The 16,960-nt window shown below is 45.2% G+C and overlaps 2 protein-coding genes and 1 long non-coding RNA gene across 4 annotated transcripts; all 3 read right to left on the reverse strand.

The window, feature by feature from the left end:
• Positions 1-964: 964 nt before the first annotated feature.
• LOC123072449 (uncharacterized) lies at positions 965-3,182 on the reverse strand. Of its 2 annotated transcripts, XR_006435148.1 has the most exons (5): positions 3,033-3,182; positions 2,863-2,954; positions 2,350-2,446; positions 1,800-1,900; positions 965-1,285 (listed from the first exon to the last, which is right to left on the reverse strand). It is a non-coding gene; the product is annotated as an uncharacterized lncRNA (long non-coding RNA). The 2 variants fall into 2 exon arrangements; XR_006435147.1 differs by having other exon boundaries at positions 2,863-3,182.
• A 2,066-nt stretch (positions 3,183-5,248) lies between these two features.
• Positions 5,249-8,501, reverse strand: LOC123072445 (receptor-like serine/threonine-protein kinase SD1-8). The gene is made up of 5 exons (XM_044495995.1): positions 6,739-8,501; positions 6,177-6,281; positions 5,911-6,091; positions 5,571-5,781; positions 5,249-5,484 (listed from the first exon to the last, which is right to left on the reverse strand). The coding sequence occupies exons 1-4, from the start codon at positions 7,811-7,813 to the stop codon at positions 5,739-5,741; spliced, it is 1,404 nt and encodes a 467-aa protein (XP_044351930.1). The 5' UTR covers positions 7,814-8,501; the 3' UTR covers positions 5,249-5,484; positions 5,571-5,738.
• A 16-nt stretch (positions 8,502-8,517) lies between these two features.
• On the reverse strand, positions 8,518-10,290 carry LOC123072447 (CST complex subunit STN1). Its single transcript, XM_044495997.1, has 2 exons — positions 9,994-10,290; positions 8,518-9,271 (listed from the first exon to the last, which is right to left on the reverse strand). Exon 2 carries the CDS (start codon positions 9,262-9,264, stop codon positions 8,794-8,796), a length of 471 nt encoding a protein of 156 aa, XP_044351932.1. The 5' UTR covers positions 9,265-9,271; positions 9,994-10,290; the 3' UTR covers positions 8,518-8,793.
• Positions 10,291-16,960: the final 6,670 nt, after the last annotated feature.

Raw genomic sequence — 16,960 nt, forward strand, 5'->3', positions numbered from 1 at the left:
CAATGCCATCAACGGGTTGAGAACGTATCCTGTGCAACGACGAGACTGGTGTAACGAGTGCTCCGAGAGATTCTGCGCCACTGGATGGAAAACTGATGGCACAGATTTATCACGCGAAGGGGTGCTGGTACGTTTTACATCTTAGGCCTTGCAGGATCATTGAAGTCTGAATAGTCCTCAACACACCTCTCGTCTCTTTCCTTTCTGTTCTACTCTCTCTGTAGTCGCGTTCTCGTCTGTGCCATGCCGTCAGCTGCGACCTAGGCCACTCTACATCATCCCTCCTGTGTCCTGTACCTGGTCCAGCACCGTTCAATCCCCAGCGCCTCTCCTCTCCCCTGAAACGGCCGCGCCGCCGGAGAGCGCGTAAATATAGCGCCACCGTGCTGTAACTCCGGGGACGACAATCGCACCGCCAAAAAGGAACCGGCTATCTTCTGCACCTCAAGGATCTAGTGTATGCCCAAACCACTTCTTTTGTCTGTACCCTTTGCAACTCCACTAAAGTAGTATGGTTGCCATCTTTCATTCCATAGTAGATGAACATCATTTACATAAGTCACAGGCTCAAAACCGAGAATGTTTATGACCTGCTTGGATCCCCTCAAAGGAAGCACCTCAAGTTGGGACTGATCGACTCATTTTTCAGGTGAATAGAAAGAGTGGACAGGAGTTACGTAAATCTGCAGTTGTTGTTTTCTCTTTCTTTTGCAAGGGACGCTTTAACTATTATTGTGAATCGAGGAATCTGCAGTATGGTTGTTCTGTGGAAAAGAATGACATTTCCCAGATTTGATTATTTATATGACAGAATTAAGAGACGCTTTTGTATGAGAGTATTTACAATTCATATGCAGTGTCATACTCTCTGGAGAAGTTGCACCAAGGCTTCAAGATGTAATGAAGTAGTTTCATTGAGGATACAATTGTCACGTAGAAGTTTACTAAAATTAGGATATGATAGTAAAAGCTCCAGAAAATTTGACATGGCCACTGTCGTATACACATTTGGAAACAGTGTGTACATATATGTAGAATAAAACCACAATTGCTCAAACAGTGTAATTTCTCGCATGCGAGCACAGGCGCAAGCATCAGACTTAGTTCAGAAACAGTTGGAAAATAAATAGTGATAACCACAGGTTGGCCAAAGTACAAGCAGAATCATCAGCTAAAATAAATGTCGTCCAACAGTCACGCTTGAAAGATCGAGCATTAGCGCAGATGGGAAATCACAACATGGTTCCTTCTGGATGACACAGGGCCTCAAACTCGTTTGCACATCCTGTTAAGAATCATCTACTCCAATCAATATCTACAATTACAGTTCACACGGTACTACAAGTACATGTACCAGGAATTAGCAAGATGACTCCAGGACATGTACGCTAGATCAATATTGTTGATTCTAAAAGCGTTGTTAGAACATGGATTGCAACAAGAAAAAAAAAGGCATGAATAAGATGAACTAGTAATGCTATGAGAAAATTCAATTGGATATCAAAGTGCAGTTTCATTAAGATCAACAAAGTGAACCAGAAGAAAACACAGCAGATATAATCTATCTCCAGGCACGTCCGCTAACTCCCTGTTAACCATTCTTTCACATGCAAGTCATAACATTCATGCACAAAACTTACTTTAAAGCTTCAAGGACATATAGATACTCTTTACAAATCAAGGATGGGAACAACAAGCACATCTCTTTTCCTGATTACTAGTCTAATAAAAGCTGCAATTGGGGGAAATTGACAAAAGGAAAGAAACATAGTGCATGGATAATCGAATAGTAGTCATACCCCCAGAAGGATGAAGCCAAGTGTTGAGATGATTAGATGATTCTGCATCATAACATAGTATTCAAGCCTGAATTTCAGAGAATTTCATAAGGAGCATAGTCCTGCATGCAAAAGTAAAAAAGATCATCAATAGAATTTCAGAGACAAAAAGTACCAACTACCAAGGGAGTACTCGTAAGGAATAATACATTAATACTTAATGGGATTGGATTTGTAAATGTTGGATTTAAGCTGGGAAATGATGGCATAGGCTAGAATTAACCAAAGCTAAAAACAAGTTGCAGTTGATTCGTGCAGGCATAAACAGAAGGGAAAATGATGTAAAGTATAGAGGTGCGGCAAATAAAACAAATGACACAGCTCGATCACATAAAAAATAGTTCTAGTAAGTCTAGTATGTATGAACTATGAAGCAGATCTTAAAACTCATTAAACAATTTTTCTTCTGGGGAATTAACTGCAGTAGAACAAAGCAAAGCTTGCAGCAGTGAAAGATATGTTCAGCAAATTTGATTTGGCTATTCTGCTGATGTTTCACTTGTAGAAGTACCATATTACCAGAGCATAGCTCTGGAAGATTCGGTCTTATTTTCCTGTTGGCAGGGTCTGCTATTTCTTTTATCTAATGATGAAGCAATCGCCCCATTCTGCAAGAAACACACCAATGTCATGGTTAGTGCAGAGTTGTGGGCGCGGACGAAAGAAAGGAATGAGTGTGCACATAATTTTCGCACACAAGAACCAGAGGCAAATGTGATCGAAAAATTTCACGAGCACGCCAATGAATATTCACATAAAAACGTGTGGTAATAGGAACAATAAGATCCAACTAGTTTTGAGGAACTGATGGCCCTAAACTGACAACAAATTTGAGCAACCAGCAAGCAGTAGCACACCTATCTGTGTTCCGCCTGCTACCACTGAGCTCGAGCCGACGACTGTGATTTCTTCATATAAAAGTACTAACTATCATGTGGAAACGTTTATAAAAATGAATTGGGGAAAAGTACGATTAGATTGGAAGAACGGTTATACTCATGGATAAGGGAAGAAGAGAACATACCCTTCATAGTTGAATCGCGGAAGACCGTCAACTCCTGTACCTCTATAGAATCGACGCCCCGGACGACGACATCGGACATAGACGAGCCATCGCTGCCAAATAAATCAACGCGCACAGTCGATTCAGAGGAACACAGGGCGAGATTAAGCTTCTATGCCGTAGATCCTTACCCAGGTACATGAGAGGGAGGAGAGAGAGAGAGAGAGAGAGATATGACACCGGGCACATTTTTCCAACCCTAGCTCCCACCTGCTCCCATGGATTACGGCGGCACGGGAGAGAAGAGAAGGCAGAGGAAGGGAAACGATGAGAGAGAGGACGAGTACAGAATTCTGAGCCACTTTAAGGTTAAATCTGCAAAAGTACCAGCAGCTCCCCTTGCAGATGCATACTGTCCCTTGGTTCCGCATCCAGTGGCGCAGAATCTCTCGGAGCACTCGTTACACCAGTCTCGTCGTTGCACAGGATACGTTCTCGTGCTGCAGTGCTCTTCTGTTTTTGCCAAGCTCGTTGAGGGCCATTCTCCTCCGGTGAACTTCGAGATCAATGGGCACCAATACAACAAGGGGTACTATCTAGCTGACGGCATCTATCCAAGATGGTCGACATTTGTGAAGACGATCTCAAACCCTGTGGCAGGAGGCAAGAACGCCTGGTTTGCGAAGGTTCAGGAGGCTTGCAGGAAGGATGTTGAGCGGGCATTTGGTGTGCTCCAATCTCGATTCGTTGTTGTTCGGTACCCCGCTCAGACCTGGTCGAAAGATCAAATGTGGGAGATCATGACTTGCTGTGTCATCTTGCACAACATGATCATCGAGAGCGAGCAAGAAGACCCAGTGTTTGACACTGAACCATACTACAGGCAGGGTCCTCTAGCCGAAGTTGATCGCCAGCTACCGGCAACTTGGACTGCCTATCTCAGTATGCGTCAGGAGATCCGAGACCCACAGGTGCATCATCAACTGCAGAAAGATCTGATTGAGCACCTATGGAGGCTCAAGGGGGACGTCGCGTGATGAAATACGAGTTTTTATTTGTTGAACTATATAATTTGTATTGAACTATTTGTTGTTGTAGTATTTTGTTGAAGTATTTGATTTTTCTGTGATGAAATATGTGTGTGTTGATAATTGAACGCCGAAACCACGCCGAATATGGGCCTATTCTCGCCCATATTGGCCGTTTATTCGCCGAAAATGGGCTGCAAAGTGGGCCAATTTCAGCGCCTGGGGGCGGGCTGGGGGCGACGACTGGGCGCAAAACCGCCCCCAGCGCCGAGTGTGTCGCCGGCTCGCCCCCAGGCGGCGCTTTTAGACGCCCCCTGGGGGGCCAACGGCTGGAGATGCCCTAACAACTTGATATCATGGATAGCATCAAGAATAACGCCAGGAAGAGTAATAGGTTAAAGCATATCAGGTGGCCACAACATCAGCACTCAGCAACACATCAATCTTTCTTCTGTATCTCTAATAAGTGAAAATCTTTGTTACTTCTGTCTTTTGACCATAAAATAAATTTCTGTACTTGTCATGACGTACAGCATGGTTTATTAAAAAAAAGTAGAAACTGTTATACTCCAGAATCCATACTAGAGTGGAAAATACAGATACAACAAAATTTTCTGTAAGGCATGCCATGCCACATCAAAAGAGAACTACAGTGCGTGTGATTCCGGTGGCAGCTGAATCCTTTAGCAGATTGCTGGGACAACTGAGAAACAGTGCACGGGCAAAACTCAAAAACTTCGAGAGCCTACTGCCCCTCTATTACTGTAAGAGTCTCCGTATCCACAGAGTTCTGACCGTATTCTGCTCTCTTTGCTACCTTATTCCTCTGAGAAAAATATAGTGGCTTATCAGGCGTTGCAAGTGGTGTGCTTCTACTCTCCAAGGTTGATACAACAGTTGACATGAGTGGTCTGGCATCCGGGTCATCTTGAACACACAAGAGCCCAACATGGATGCAACACAAAACTTCTTCATTCGAGCAGCTCTCTGAAACAGATGGATCCACCAGATCTTTTGCTAGCCCTTCCCTCCATAGACTCCATGTCTGAGCAAATAAAATCAAAATTTCAAGTCGTGTGGTCAAGGCATTATGGAGACTGAAAAATGATAAATCATAATCTTACATATATTATAAGGTTGGGGAACTCCTTGATGTTCTGCGTTGAGCTTATCCTTAGACCACTTACAGTTTCCATGAGCAATACCCCGAAGCTATAGACATCAGACTTAACAGAAAAGAGGCCTTCCATTGCATATTCCGTTGACATATAACCGCTGGATAAATCATATCATCAGCAAGACTTGCATGTTTCGAGTTGAGTTTAACTATGTATGACTTTAATGAATAACTACACGCAAGATAGTAATCCTACTTACTATGTTCCGACAACTCGGTTAGTGTTTGCTTGTTGCTCATCTCCGCCAAAGATTCTTGCCATTCCAAAATCAAATATCTTGGGATTCATGTCTCCATCTAGCAAAATGTTGCTTGTTTTGAGTTCCCTATGGATTATCATCAGTCTTGAATCTTGATGGAGATAGAGTAGCCCTCTAGCCACTCCTTTTATTATATTGAATCGTGTCGGCCAATGAAGCATTGGCTTCTTTTCAGAATCTGCAATAATAGTATGGGATTGGGATTATGATTTCAGATGTGGCATCAAATGATTTTTGACTGATTAATTTGTGGTCAGAACATACTGAAAAGGAAGGTGTCCAGGCTTTTGTTTGGTAGATACTCATAAATAAGTAGCTTTTCATCACCCTGCACACAATAACAGAGAAGCCTTACAAGGTTTTTGTGTTGCAGTTTAGCAATCACAACTACTTCATTCCTGAATTCTATTACCCCCTGCCTAGCACCTCTACTCAGCCTGTTAACGGCAACTTCTTTGTTGCCACGTAAGAGCCCCTGCATTATAGCAACGGGGAGAAAATTAAGGTTACAAAATAGTATGGTTCAGTTTTGAATCACAGCAAAAAGTGGCAAAATTTTCATATGTCGATGCAATTAGGGGCACACTGTAGAGTCTATATTTACCTTGTAAACTTGCCAAAGCCACCTTCTCCGAGTAAATTGTACATAGAGAAGTTGTTTGTTGCATCGACTATTTCCTCAAAGCTAATAAATGGAAGTTCATGAGTTTCCTCTCCAAGTCCATCACTAACGCGCAAATCCCCCATCATCGGTCTCTTCAGTCTTTCTTTTTTGTCATGTTTGCCTAAGAGAAATATCATCTTTGTCATCCTAAAAAGGCCACAATATGTGTCCTCCAAATTGCTTCAAGAATTAAATCAATGGACTACCTTTAAACTTGTGGAACCATACAAGGCATGCCAATAGAAGTATCAGCAACACACTTGCTGACATTGCTGGTATAACTTTTATTACGATGCTCTTTCGCCCTTTGCCTAAAAAGGAACGATGCTACGAAGTTTAATTTATTGCAAAACTTTACTTTAATAGTGTTATCTAAGTATCACGAGTAACCAAGTTAATTGCATCAGGAATGTTTTACATGTGCACTTGGGCTCACTACCTGTACCGCCACTTTGGCATATTAAATGCATTGACATATATACATGGTACAAACACGAACCAAATGACAACATCATGGAGATAGCACATACAGTCGAATAGTTTGAATACTGAAAGCATAGCTTTTCGGTTTAGCATGTTAGGATTCTGAGAATTAATGCCCTCTAGTGATTTTGCTGCCTGTAGTGGTGGAGCCAAAGTGTCAGCAACTCACAATTTATTAGCAAGTTAAAGCAGCAAGTTGTCATTCTCTGCTTTTTATGTTACATGCAAATTCTTAAACTGAAACATTCATGGACATAAACAAGAGCAATAGAAAGAGGAATGTACTTGACAAGGCAGTAAGCCGGAGATACAGGTTCTCATTGCCGACGGCGCCACCCTTCTCCACGTCAATCAGCTCCCTGGTCCACAGCAGGCACCTTGTTGCATCCCCATCAATGTTGCTGGTGCTTAGATTAGCATAAGCATACGCTACACATGAGCAATTTTTGCTGCACTCCACTGCACAGTCATCATAGCTTTTATTCCACAGGCGTATGAATTTGTCTGGCACCTTCATTGCTGGCAAGGTCAAGAAACGGTCCTCTCCACCACATTGCAGTTCCTCCTTTCGCCGGCAACCATGAAAAAAACTGCCTCTAACCCACTCTGTTTTGTTACTAGGGACAAACTCATCAAGGCACTTGCATGTGGGAGTTGCCTCTGTGTTGTCGCAGTAGCCGTATGCACCACAATATCCATCGAGATTGCACTCGTAAGCTGACAACTGTTGAAGGGCGGTCCAATCTGTCAAGCTGGTATTCCATCTCAACAGCATCGTCTTTCCGGAGTAGTCAACCTTGTAAAATATCCTGGAGGAGCCATCTGATAGTCCAAATGTTGAATAGGTCTCATCGTCCGTGCCCTTGTTAATTGTCAAATACATGAGCGAACTAACGGTCTGCAGTTCCATGTTGGAGTATACATAGTTGTTCCACACTGGAGCATGCCAGTATGGCACTGACCCATCCCAGACGAAGTACTGTAGGGGAGTGGCAAGGTCTTTCCCAGCAGAGAACCTGCCTTTTGACGGATCATCAGGGCCCTTCCAAGAGATGATCCGCCATGGTGGGTGTGTCTTGTGGGTGTCCCGCATAGGCATACCAGCAAGGACGACGTCGCTTGGGTTTTCGAAGCTCTGCCATAACATGGCACCGTCTGATGATAGGACTACAAGATTGCCACTGTTGAGAAGTTTGGCTGAAGAGTTGCTGCCAGTAATTGTGTTTGCCATCCAAAGTATGTGGCGGCCATTGGTTTGAGACAACACAAGGCTCGAGCTGTTGGTCATAGAAAGCACCGTGGATGAAGCATCGGTGATCGGACTATCGCGGTTGGCAACCCAGACATGTCGTTGAACCATATGCCAACATACATATTTTTAGTTGACTCTGAGGGGGTAAAGAAGCCTAAGGCGAACGAACCTTGGTCCGAGGTGAGAGTTTTGCCAGGAGTGAGTCTCATGCCAGTGACAAGCACACTAACAGATGCGCACAGAAGCGCTGAACTGAAGGGCCAAGGAATCAGGAGCATGATGACGACCAAGTGGAGAGAAGGCGGATGCATGCTTACCCCCTTCTTTGAGTTACAAGTGATGAGGATTCAGGAGCAGAGAAGGGGATAGGATTGGGTGGAGAAGAGAGAGGAAAATTTAGAGTGAACTACGAAAACTAACCCTGCAGTTGAAATAGGTGAACTGCTATTACATTTCCTTCTTTGTCAATAGTTGACATAGACGGTGAAGTGTGAACGGAGGGCAGTATTTCAAATTCTCAATACCATGTGGTTCGACTGGTGGAATGGATTCTAATACATCACTATCTATCAGCCTATCAACTTAATGCCAGGAAGGTGACTAGGTGATGGTAAGACAAAGAAAGCAGAGAGTACACCATACTTTCTCTGTCCCATTCAGAGTAGCTGCAGTACCATTCAGAATCAGGGACCCACTCATTACTTCCATGGACTACGAGTTGAAGGACTAGTCAAGACTAGTCTATACTAGTCTATGAGTCGCAACTCCAGGGCCGACTACACTTCAGTGTCGACTAGTCTATGAATCGCAACTTTAGTGTTGACTTGTCACGATTAGTCACGACTAGTCTATGAGTCTCAACATTGGAATAACTAGTCGACTCGTCAACCTTGATTACTTCACCCAAGTGCAGTGCACTATCACTAGGGGCCTCTGCATTATACCTTATAAAGCAGTTGCAACTGACCCTACTGCATAAATGAAGTAAATCAAATGCAGTTAACCAAAAAAGGCATTTGATTAACGATGTTTGGTTCAACAGTAACCACAGAAAGAAACACAGAACATAAGATCCTCCAAGGCAAACCTCAAGCAGAAGGTAGTGGCAAATCATAACATTCCTTGGCCATGTGAACGCACTGTAACCAATGTAGAACCTCCACATTAGGGTCCTCCTCTAGAACCACGTCTCGAGCAGCAATTTGAATTGCACCACGGTACATGACAATCCTCCCACGAACCCTCAACAGGGTGCCCAGGCGTACGACCTCCGACATTTTCGATACCATCTCTCCAGTTGGATCAGAATCGGATGAACTGTTTGCATTCAGGTACTGGTGGTTCAGCCACAGGACACATGGTACACAGCCAGTGCCATCATCAATCAGGAAGCGCAGAAACTTCTCCCTGCGGTCACGTGAAACAACGACCCCAACAACCTCGGCACGGGCAACTGTACGGCCACAGCGAACAAAGGAAGGCGGCGATGTATGTCGTGGGGTTAGCGTGAGGAGGTCGGCAGCCAGAAGCTTGACGTGCACACGATGAAGGGAGTCCATGCTGCGTCTGCATACAACCCATCAGGCAATTAAGCTCAGAGTGGAGATGTAATTAGAGATTCACAGTTTTATCATACATGACGAAAGTTTAAGCAAAAAAACTACATATATAATTGGTGGAGGCAGGATTCAAGCAAGCCCAGGCTAAAAGTCTAGCGCATATAACTAACGAGAAAAGTATCCCATATCACGGCATAAACAACTATAGCTCAATTGCACAACTATGGTAGAATTAGAAATCAACACTTAACAATCCAACAAAATAGATAACATGAGCAAAATTACAAATAATAGTACAAGAGAATATTATTCGGACTGAATTGAACACGATGTTTCAGATTCTGTAGTTAATTGGTTGGTTTCAGATTCCGCAGCAAACCATGGTGGTGGTCCTGTCTCCAGAGCCACCGCATCGTGAGAAGCTGATCAGAGCGGGGAGCAAACCACCACGCATTTTTTTCAAGGAAACCACACACTGATGAAATCTAACACACGGGATGAACGGTTGACTTGAATTCATCGAGGTTCAGAACAGGGATACATATTGCTCTGCTTGTAGGCTTGTAGCAGTAACACAACCAGAATTGTACTGAATCCTCCTGCATCGTGGGCAGCTACAGGCTAATCTAACTGAAGATGACAAGCGGATGGAACAGTACAACTCTAAGTCGATGTTTGCAATAACAACAAAATGTTTGCAATACAGGAATTCAAGTGATTAGAATTCACCTTGCCCTTGCTCTGGAAGTCGGGTGAAGCAGCTGACGCCTGCCCGTGGAAGTGGAGAGGCCTGGACAGCCTGAGCCCCGAGGACGGCCGGGCGAGGCGATTCACGAGCTCCGAGCGGCCGACGCGGTCTTGAGGTCAGGGAGTTGGGGAGTGATCACTGGACGGTGCGGGATTGCGGCGGACAGTGTCTAGTGGCGGCGCCGGCACGCCGGCGCGCTGGCGAGGTTACGGTCCGGCCGGCCGCGCGCCGCACCGTTCGCGGTAGGGTTCAGAAAGGAGCTGTGCTGGGCCTACTGGGCTGGCTTCCGATACGGATGCATCAGCCGAGTGTGTGCATGGGCCAGATGAATGCTTCAACGGACCAGCTGGGCCAGAAGGGAAAGCAGCTTCAGGTTTAGCCCAGGGATCCGTGGGGGCGCAGAGCCCAACCCTAAAAAACAATTTGGTGCCCAAACTGGTAGGGGGAACTTTCAAAAAAAAAAATACTGGTTGGGAAAAAATCGAAAAAATAGCAGACCAATTTCAAAAGTTCTATTTTTTTACACTATAAACATGTATGTGCTCTGACTATCATGCACATTTTTATGGACAAATGTTTTTTGTATTGCCATGCGCAAAAGAAAAAGTCAATGCTCTAGAAATGCTATTTTTAAAGCATGCTATGAATATCGTTTGTTGATGAGAATGTGCACACTGTAGACACATGCTACCTGTCAAAAACATTGAGTTTTACGGGTCTTCCCCCCCCAAAAAAAAAAATCAGCAGGGGTGGGCCCCTCACTTTATTTCGAGCCAATCGAAACCAGCCAGATAAGCCAGTCCGTTGAACGCGTAATAATCAGTCTGTGCGTGTAGCATTGCTCCTTTGTGGGCGGCCTACCTAGTGACTCTTTTTTAAAAGATTGGCCTACACCTAGTGACTTTACTAGTTGCAACAATATTGCGTGCACGACCCAAAGGTTGCAACCAGATTTATTTTCTACTGCTTGGATTTGGACTCCCTACGAGCGTGATGCAATTCATATCCAATGGGCATGATCAGAGGAGGCGTATTTTTCTCGCTCTCACCGGTTGACACCCAGAGGGTGATGCAAGATTAACAGCCGTAATTTTGTAGACGACCTCCAAATCTCTCTGTCATTGTTGCCCTTAATCTAAGAAGCCTCTCGCGTGCACGACCCAAATGCTGCAACCATCAGATTTACTTTGCACTGATTGGACGCCGTACGATCGTGATGTAAGTCATATCCAACGGGCAGAGAGGAGGTTTATTTTCCCGCTCCAGCTGGCTCATTTGAGATCGATCGTTGTTGACACCTAGCGCTGGCCTAGCATATCATCACAATGCACTCCAAATTCGTTAGCGACACATGTTAATAAGCAATAAAAAGTTAAACGTGATTGAAGGAATGAGGGTGACCGGCTGGGCCAGCGCTGCGTGCACGCGCACACATGCATTTGCGAAATGATCATCGACACGACACACGACTAGGTACAAGAAAAAGACACGTACTACCAATCATGTGAGCAGGCGATCGGGTCTTGTAAGATTCAGCTACCTCATCACTGTCAACTTAAATTCAATCTCATCCGCCATTCCAACACTGTCAACGGAGTACTGTGCGTGCATGAGCATGAGCTTACTATACTCACATAGGCGGCCAGACTTAGTCCACGAAAGATTTTTCAAGAACTAAATAATGACCATTGATGTATGTACGTACCCAACTAGTTGTCGACGAGAAGTCCAACAAGTTTCCAATTTTGTGTATAAAATATATAAATGAAAATCTGGCACGACAGCAGCCTCTATCATCTACTCATCGTTATGGATCATGGAATGCTAAGAGCATCTCCAGCCGCGCCCTCAGAACGGCCTCTCCATACGTTTTATTTACGCCGGCGTCGAAAAAACGGTCCAGTCGCGCCTTAGGATGCTGAATTTCGCCGGCTCGGTCCGTTTTTGCGCCCGGCGCTCGCAGGCCGAACCCGGCGTACTGGGGGCGCTCGGGGGCTCCGGCGCAAGGGAAAAGCGTTCCTGGAGCCACATTTGCAGGCGAAAAGTCGAGCGCCCCCGCCCAGATTCGCGTCCTACCCCCCGCGCTCGGCCGCCACCTTGCACCATCCTGCCGATCCCGGCGCCGTCCACCGCCCACCGCAGCTAGGGAGACCATCTCCCGCTGGGAAAGAGAAGGGGTTTCGCCGAGGCAGCCTCTTCGCCGCCGTCCGGGCACCTTTTCCGGCGTTTCGGCCGCAAGGCCTGTAACACCGGCGGGATTGCGCCCACCTCGCCCACAAGGTGTTCGGTAAATTGCCCGGCCCGGCGATGGACTCCGAAGATGAGGAGGCGCTCGCGGCGTTGCTGGATGAGGAAGCCGAAGCCGATGTCCAGGAGCAGGAGCATCTCATGGTGCTCGCCGCCCTCGCTGGCCTGCTAGCGAGCAGTGAAAAGCCGTGCCGAGGTGGCTCAGTGCTTGGGCGGGTGAAAGCAAAGAACCGGCATCGTCTGGAAGGCTACTGCATGCTCTACTCGGACTACTTTGCCGACGCTCCATTGGTCGGTGAGAAAACATTTCGGCGCCGTCATCGGATGAGCCGAAAGCTTTTCCTCCGGATTGTGAATTCCATCTGGGAGTTCGACAGCTACTTCAAGTGCAAGAAGGATTGCACCGGCGCACTTGGATTCACCTCGATCCAGAAGTGCACAACAGCTATGAGGATGCTTGCATACGGAGCTCCCGGTGATTCACTCGACGACTATGGGCGAATGGCCGAGTCCACCACCATTGAGTGTTTCTACAAGTTCTGCAGGGAAGTGGTGCAGTGTTTGGACCGCAGTAATTGCGAACACCCAATGCGGAAGACATGGCTCGGATCCTAGCACAAAATGAAGCTAGAGGATTTCCTGGGATGCTTGGAAGCATCGACTGCATGCCTTGGAAATGGAAGAATTGTCCATTTGCTTGGCAGGGGTTGTACAAAGGCGCCAAAGACGATTGCAGTGTGGTGCTTGAGGCAGTGGCCACACATGACCTCTGGATTTGGCACTCTTTCTTTGGGATGCCAGGAACTCACAATGGCATCAACATCCTGCAGTGCTCCCCAGTCTTTGCGAAGCTTGTTGAAGGTCATTCTCCTCCGGTGAATTTCGAGGTCAGTGGATGGCAGTACAACAAGGGATACTATCTAGCTGATGGCATCTACCCGAGATGGTCGACATTTGTGAAGACCATCTCAAACCATGTGCCAGGAGGCAAGAACGTCTGGTTTGCGAAGGTTCAGGAGGCTTGCAGAAAGGATGTCGAGCGGGCATTTGGTATGCTCCAATCTCGATTTGCTGTTGTCCGGTTTCCTGCTCAAACCTGGTCGAAAGATCAAATGTGGGAGATCATGACTTGCTGTGTCATCTTGAACAACATGATCATTGAGAGCGAGCAGGAAGAGCCAGTGTTTGACACTGAACCATATTACAAGCAGGGTCCTCTTGCCCAAGTTGATCACCAGCTACCGGCAAACTGGACTGACTACCTCAATATGCGTCAGGAGATTCGAGACCCACAGGTGCATCAAGAACTGCAACACGATCTGGTGGAGCACCTATGGAGGCTCAAGGGCGAGGCCGGGAATGACGTGTGATGAAACTTGAGTTTTTATTTTTTAAACTATATAATTTGTATTGAACTATTTTGTTGTACTATTTGACAGCGTGAACTATTTGTTGAACTATTTGATTTATGTGATGAAACACGCCGAAACACGCCAAACTATGTGACGAACCAATTGATTTCCATTTGTTTGCGAGAATTCACGCCGAAACACGGCGAATGCCGAATATGGGTTGATTCATGCAGGTATCGGGCCGTTTTTGAACATAATTGGGTCGAACACTGGGCCGAAATCGACGCCTAGGGGCGACGGCTGGGTGCCGTTCCGCCCCTAGCGCCGAGATTATCGCCGGCGCACCCCCAGGCCGCTCTTTTTCGGCGCCCTGGGGGGCCGAACGGCTGGAGATGCTCTAAGGCTAGGATGACCAGGCTGAGGTGACACCTAATTAACTAGGAAGATGGGGAGCCCCTATCAATCTATCATGGACGACGAGTTGAGATGGTGGAATAAGAAACCATCTAATAATGCAAACATATCACATGCCGTTTCTCCAACTTTAGTTGAATCGAATGTGGCTACACGCGGTCCTTGTGAAGGTTAAAATAGCACTAACTTGACGAAATATCATTGTGGTTTTGATGCGTAGGTAAGAACGGTTCTTGCTCAGCCCGTAGCAGCCACGTAAAACTTGCAACAACAAAGTAGAGGACGTCTAACTTCTTTCTGCAGGGCATGTTGTGATGTGATATGGTCAAGACGTGATGATATATTTTATTGTATGAGAAGATCATGTTTTGTAACCAAGTTATCGGCAGCTGGTAGGAGCCATATGGTTGTCGCTTTATTATATGCAATGCAATCGCCCTGTAATTGCTTTACTTTATCACCAAGCGGTAGTGATAGTCGTAGAAGCAATAGTTGGCGAGACGACAATGATGCTACGATGGAGATCAAGGTGTCGCGCCGGTGACGATGGTGATCATGACGGTGCTTTGAAGATGGAGATCACAAGCACAAGATGATGATGGCCATATCATATCACTTATATTGATTGCATGTGATGATTATCCTTTATGCATCTTATTTTGCTTTGATTGACGGTAGCATTATAAGATGATCTCTCACTAAATTTCAAGATAAAAGTGTTCTCCCTGAGTATGCACCGTTGCCAAAGTTCGTCGTCCCGAGACACCACGTGATGATCGGGTGTGATAAGCTCTACGTTCATCTACAACGGGTGCAAGCCAGTTTTGCACACGCAGAATACTCAGGTTAAACTTGACGAGCCTAGCATATGCAGATATGGCCTCGGAATACTGAGACCGAAAGGTCGAGCGTGAATCATACAGTAGATATGATCAACATAATGATGTTCACCATTGAAAACTACTCCATTTCACGTGATGATTGGTTATGGTCTAGTTGATTTGGATCACGTGATCACTTAGATGATTAGAGAGATGTCTATCTAAGTGGGACTTCTTAAGTAATATGATTAATTGAACTTAAATTTATCATGAACTTAGTACCTGATAGTATTTTGCTTGTCTATGTTATTGTAGATAGATGGTCCGTGTTGTTGTTCCGTTGAATTTTAATGCGTTCCTTGAGAAAGCAAAGTTGAAAGATGATAGTAGCAATTACATGGACTGGGTCCGTAACTTGAGGATTATCCTCATTGCTGCACAGAAGAATTACGTCCTGGAAGCACCGCTGGGTGCTAGGCCTGCTGCAGATGCATCTGCAGACATTGTGAATGTTTGGCAAAGCAAAGTTGATGACTATTGCCAAAGGAGCATCAAGTGTTGATGGTTAACAAAACCACCAGTTTCAAGAAAAAGGGTAAAGGGAAGAAGAAGGGAAACTTCAAGAAGAACAGCAAACAAGTTGCTGCTCAAGAGAAGAAACCCAAGTCTGGACCTAAGCCTGAGACTGAGTGCTTCTACTGCAAGCAGACTGGTCACTGGAAGCGGAACTGCCCCAAGTATTTGGCGGATAAGAAGGATGGCAAGTTGAACAAAGGTATATGCGATATACATATTATTGATGTGTACCTTACTAGAGCTCGCAGTAGCACCTGGGTATTTGATACTGCAACTCGAAATAGGGACTACAGATTAAGAAAAGACTGGCTAAGGACGAGGTGACGATGCGTGTGGGAAATGGTTCGAAAGTCGATGTGATCGCCGTCGACACGCCACCTCTACATCTACCTTCGGGATTAGTTTTAGATCTAAATAATTGTTATTTGGTGCCAGCGTTGAGCATGAACATTATATCTGGATCTTGTTTAATGCGAGACGGTTATTCATTTAAATCTGAGAATAATGGTTGTTCTATTTATATGAGTAATATATTTTATGGTCATGCACCCTTGAAGAGTGGTCTATTCATATTAAATCTCGATAGTAGTGACACACATATTCATAATGTTGAAGCCAAAAGATGCAGAGTTGATAATGATAGTGCAACTTATTTGTGGCACTGCCGTTTGGGTCATATTGGTGTAAAGCGCATGAAGAAACTCCATACTAATGGACTTTTGGAATCACTTGATTATGAATCACTTGGTACTTGGGAACCATGCCCCATGGGCGAGATGACTAAAACGCCGTTCTCCGGAACTGTGGAGCGAGCAATAGATTTATTGGAAATCATACATACGGATGTATGTGGACCAATGAATATTGAGGCTCGCAGGGGGTATCGTTATTTTCTCACCTTCACAGATGATTTGAGCAGATATGGGTATATCTACTTAATGAAACATAAGTCTGGAACATTTGAAAAGTTCATAGAATTTCAGAGTGAAGTGGAAAATCATCGTACCAAGAAAATAAAGTTTCTACGATCTGGTCGTGGAGGAGAATATTTGAGTTACGAGTTTGGTCTACATTTGAAACAATGCGGAATAGTTTCACAACTCACGCCACCTGGAACACCACAGCGTAATGGTGTGTCCGAACGTCATAATCGTACTTTACTAGATATGGTACGATCTATGATGTCTCTTACTGATTTACCGCTATCATTTTGGGGTTATGCTTTAGAGATGGCTGCATTCACGTTAAATAGGGCACCATCAAAATCCGTTGAGATGACACCTTATGAACCGTGGTTTGGTAAGAAACCAAAGTTGTCATTTCTTAAAGTTTGGGGCTGCGATGCTTATGTGAAGAAACTTCAACCTGATAAGCTCAAACCTAAATCGGAGAAATGTGTCTTCATAGGATACCCAAAGGAAACTGTTGGGTACACCTTCTATCACAGATCCGAAGGCAAGATTTTTGTTGCTAAGAATGGATCCTTTCTAGAGAAGGAGTTTCTCTCGAAAGAAGTGAGTGGGAGGAAAGTAGAACTT

The sequence above is a fragment of the Triticum aestivum genome, chromosome 3B (assembly GCF_018294505.1).
Source record: "Triticum aestivum cultivar Chinese Spring chromosome 3B, IWGSC CS RefSeq v2.1, whole genome shotgun sequence".
NCBI lineage: Eukaryota > Viridiplantae > Streptophyta > Magnoliopsida > Poales > Poaceae > Triticum > Triticum aestivum.

Coding starts and splice junctions, on each gene's coding strand:
- LOC123072447 (XM_044495997.1), bottom strand. CDS start 9,264: ATGGACTCCCTTCATCGTGTGCACGTCAAGCTTCTGGCTGCCGACCTC.
- LOC123072445 (XM_044495995.1), bottom strand. CDS start 7,813: ATGGTTCAACGACATGTCTGGGTTGCCAACCGCGATAGTCCGATCACC. Junction 6,282..6,738: donor CCGGCTTACTGCCTTGTCAA/GTACATTCCTCT, acceptor GTTCCTTTTTAG/GCAAAGGGCGAAAGAGCATC. Junction 6,092..6,176: donor ATGGTTCCACAAGTTTAAAG/GTAGTCCATTGA, acceptor TATTTCTCTTAG/GCAAACATGACAAAAAAGAA.